General features: G+C 61.2%; 1 protein-coding gene across 1 annotated transcript in view; it reads right to left on the bottom strand.

Moving 5' to 3' along the window:
• The window catches only part of LOC104081265 (chromosome unknown open reading frame, human C2orf54), a gene marked incomplete at its 5' end in the record, with an annotated part of 4,665 nt that extends 978 nt beyond the window's left edge, over positions 1-3,687 (bottom strand). Inside the window, 3 exons of the mRNA XM_009583935.1 lie at positions 900-1,053; positions 1,865-2,087; positions 3,205-3,687. Of these exons, the coding sequence (XP_009582230.1) occupies positions 900-1,053; positions 1,865-2,087; positions 3,205-3,687 (860 nt within the window). The remainder of the gene's footprint in view (positions 1-899; positions 1,054-1,864; positions 2,088-3,204) is intronic.
• Between the last annotated feature and the right edge of the window lie 20 nt (positions 3,688-3,707).

Here is a 3,707-nt window from a genome sequence, read left to right as displayed (position 1 = left end):
GCTTCCCTCAGGCACCAAGCAATAGTAAAACCCCCTGCTTGTGGTTTTCATCAGTCGCTGGCAAGGCAGGCGAACCCCCAGCAACTGCCACACCAGTTTCCTCGGCACTGCGCTGGCAAAAGGCCTGGCACCGATGCCTTTTGGTGACATGGCGTAATGGGCAACGCATGCAGTGGGCTGGAGCAGAAGATGCTTTTTTGAAGGACAGATGTATACTGTGCCCCTTTTTTAAAAAAAAAAAAAAAAAAATATCAAAGAAGGCAACATAAAGCAAAACCCACAGGATTTGGGTTACTTGGAGCTGAGGCCGTTCTCTCGGCAGAGGATGACTTTGTGTCCTTCTCCACCCTGGCCCGGAGAGCCGCCACAAGGCAGGGCACACCTAGATTGGGCCACCAGGTGCTGTCCCCAGTGTGGCCCCTTTCCCAACCGGTGTCACCAGCTTGGGTTGGGTGAAAACAGGTTGGGTGTGGAGAGAGGGTTTTGTCAGAGGAAACGCCACCCTCAGCCCTGCACGGGCACCTCCCAGCATGCCGAGGCACAGCACGGCAATGCAATCCCCAGCATGGCCCCTGCAGACAGACAGGGGGTGCCTGGCACATCGGCACAGAGCCACAGCTCTTAACTCTCAGGGTGTTTCAGGCTGGAGGTTGCTGGTTCAATCCAACAAGTGCCTGCCGTTTGCAAGGAAGAAGGATCAAGCCCCTCTAACCATGGTCGGTGGTGTGCATCCTTTCCGGATACAGCCATGGGCTGGTACATCCCAAAGCACTGCAGGCACTGGGGTTTGTTGCTTGGGATCTTCTTCCAGCAGCGACTCGGCCGCGGTGGGGTGCGGGGGAGAAGCCTTGGCTCTGCCTGCCCAGAGAGCCACGGTCCCACCAGCAGAACCTACCTACCTTCAGGTGGTTGAAGGTGAGACCACCTTTCCCACCCTCCTCTCCCCAGTCCTGGCTGCGGAGCTGGTCGAGCAGGCGAAGGCTGTCCAGACGGGGTCCCTTCATTGAGTCCACTGCCTGGAGCAGCTTCAGGATGGGGAGGTGAGTGGAGGATCTGGCAAGGGAAAGTGGGGTCCGGTGAGAGGGAGCATGGAGACCGGCATCCTCCCAGCTGGAGAGAGGATACCTGCAGTGACACAGCGTGCGTGGGGATCCCCCCCAGCCACCCACATGGCCCCAGGCACGCAGCATCCTGGATCCACCTCCCACACCCGCCTCTGGTGAAGAGGGACCAGAGAGATTTGCAGCGTGATGGGAATGCTGCTAAGAAGCTCCTGCCTTCCTGGGAGGGACAAGAGCGCAGGCAAAGTGGGGTTGTGCTCCCCTACATGCAGCAGAGAGGGCTGCAGGCTGCCCTGGGGGGAGGCGGGATTGGACCTCAGGGAGGGGCCAAGCATCCGGCTGGACCACACTGCACCCGAAATAAGCCTGGGCTGGTCCAGCCGGATGCTCGGCCCCTCCTTGGGGCCAGGTAGCTGTGCTGGCAGGCAAGACGTGTGTCACCCTGGCCACCCTCCCACCCACAGCCCACCCTGGGAGGCACCTCATCACCCTGCAGCCGCCAGATGCCCAGGCTCACTCCCAAAGCCCGAGCAGGGATCTGAGAGCTGCCACCTTCCATGAGGCTGGGGTTCAGCTCCTGCAAAAATTTGAGGGGGCTCCTTCAGCTGCATCCCCCGCCTCCTTCCTTGAGCTGCCTGAAGTTTGGCTGAGGTTTTTCCCCCAACACAGGGCAGCAGGTTTGGGCATCACGAGGGGGTGACTACACTTTCCCATCCCTTTTTGCACACACCCAGCAGCGCTGCCGGCCAAGTGGGATTCCTGGGGCAGGGTCACCCCGCTATGCATGCAGCTGAAACCCTCACCTCCAGCAATGGGGAGAGGCAGGGATGAAATGGGCCTCTTCTGTGGCCTTCCGGAGGCTGCCTTCAGGGAAGCCCCTGTCGCTCTGCCGCCCTTTGAGCCAGAGCGGCTCCTGCCGCCTCCTCACCACGGGGACAATGTCAAAGCGGATGGTCTTCCAGCCGCCGCGGATCAGCAGGGAGAGCTCCATAGCATCTTCCTTCAGATTTTCGGCGCTGAGGTCACCTAGATGCGGAGGGTTTGGCTGCAGTTAGGAGGTCACCACAGCCGGTCCCGCAGGCTGAACCGGGTACGTGCCGCAGATGCCCGTGGGCACGTCCCACCCCGCTCGACTCATCCCTTTCCAATGCTGCGGTTTGGCTGCGGTTCCCCGGCAAAAGCCATTCTACAAACCCCGCTGGGGTGGTTTTCGGGAAGGAGCATCACTCCAGTGGGGCTCAGGGCCAGGCCAGCGGGCGTGGGCACAGCATGAAGCCCCGAGCGGCCGAATGGGACCATGCTGCTGGGTAGCTGAACAGTGCCAAAAAACCCGACGTGGTCCAAGAAAAATGAACCAGGAAACATCTCAGGTTGTGGGGGTAGAGGAAGATGAAGGGCTTGGCTTGGCTGAGGAGGAAGGAGGGAATGGTGGGCTTACTGGGGCTGGGTTAAGAGACTTTCGGACCTGCTGGTCCTCTCACATCACCTTTCCATCAGGGCTGAGATTTACTTCAAGAAGCACCTTTGGAGATGGAAATGCATGCAGAAGCTGATGGAACCCCTATGGGCATTCCCAGGGTCCCTTCCCCACCATGTCCTTCCTGGGTATGCTGCTCCCAGCTGGGGCCCATGTGCGTGCAGGGTCAGACCCATGCCCCAAGGTCCTGGTCCAGCCCTGACACGCTTCCAGCTCACCCTCCAAACAGCCTCCTCCAGGGAGCGGGGGACTCAGAGGCCAGGAGAGACAGGGGGAACGCTGTTAGGGTGAGCCAAGCATGCCAAGTCCCTGAGCAAACCCTCCCCAGGGACTAACGGCAGGGGTGGGTGAACCCTGCATGGAGCTGCCACCCACCAAGTAGGGTGCCATCAGCCAAGGGTGAAGATGCCTGAGGATGACTCTGCTGCCGTGGGATGGCAGGGAGTAGTTTGCATCTCCCCTTCCTTAGCTAAGGGCAAAGCCTGTCCCAGCGCATGGCAGGACACTCGCTTGCTCGTGCACACTTTGGGCAGGCCATGCGCCTGGGGACTTACGCCCCAGCCCATTTGCGCAGGGACCACCGCCGAGCTGGGCTTCCCAACTGCGCTGGAGGCAGCTCCTGGCTGGGGTAGCGCCCCCCCACCCGCCGCCCCTTAGCGTACGCACCTGGCTGAAGCAGGAAGCGGCGTTGGCAGTGCACGATGGCCGAAACAAGAAGCTCTTTCAGGTGCTGGAGGACTTTGCCCGGAACCAGGCACCCCGCACCACCTCCCTGCTCCATCACACCCACAGCGCTGGTCCAGTCCTCCAAGTCGGTCCCTGGAGAGGGCACTTCCAGACAGCAGGTACCCAGCCCCAGATGGTGCCCAGCTGGGGTGTCTCTGCACCAGCATGTCAGCACCCGCAGGCCGTCGCCATCGATCCGCAGGGGGACCTCCACCGTGACAGCATCCTCAGAGGCGCAGAGAGCAAACTCGAAGGCTTCCAGGTTCCTGGCATAGTCTACGAGGAAGCGGGGCTCCCTGGCGTGGACACCCTCCAGCAGGGTCAGCAGGATGTCCTCGGCCCGCTGGAAATGCTCCAGCCGCTGTCTCTCGCGGGACACAATCACCCCGAGGTAGCTGTGCCAGTGGGAAGCGCTGGCTGCCACTGACACGTTGTGGCCCGCC

Source organism: Fulmarus glacialis, unplaced genomic scaffold (assembly GCF_000690835.1).
Source record: "Fulmarus glacialis isolate BGI_N327 unplaced genomic scaffold, ASM69083v1 scaffold24880, whole genome shotgun sequence".
NCBI classification, from domain to species: domain Eukaryota; kingdom Metazoa; phylum Chordata; class Aves; order Procellariiformes; family Procellariidae; genus Fulmarus; species Fulmarus glacialis.
This window is presented reverse-complemented; position numbering and strand designations above follow the sequence as displayed.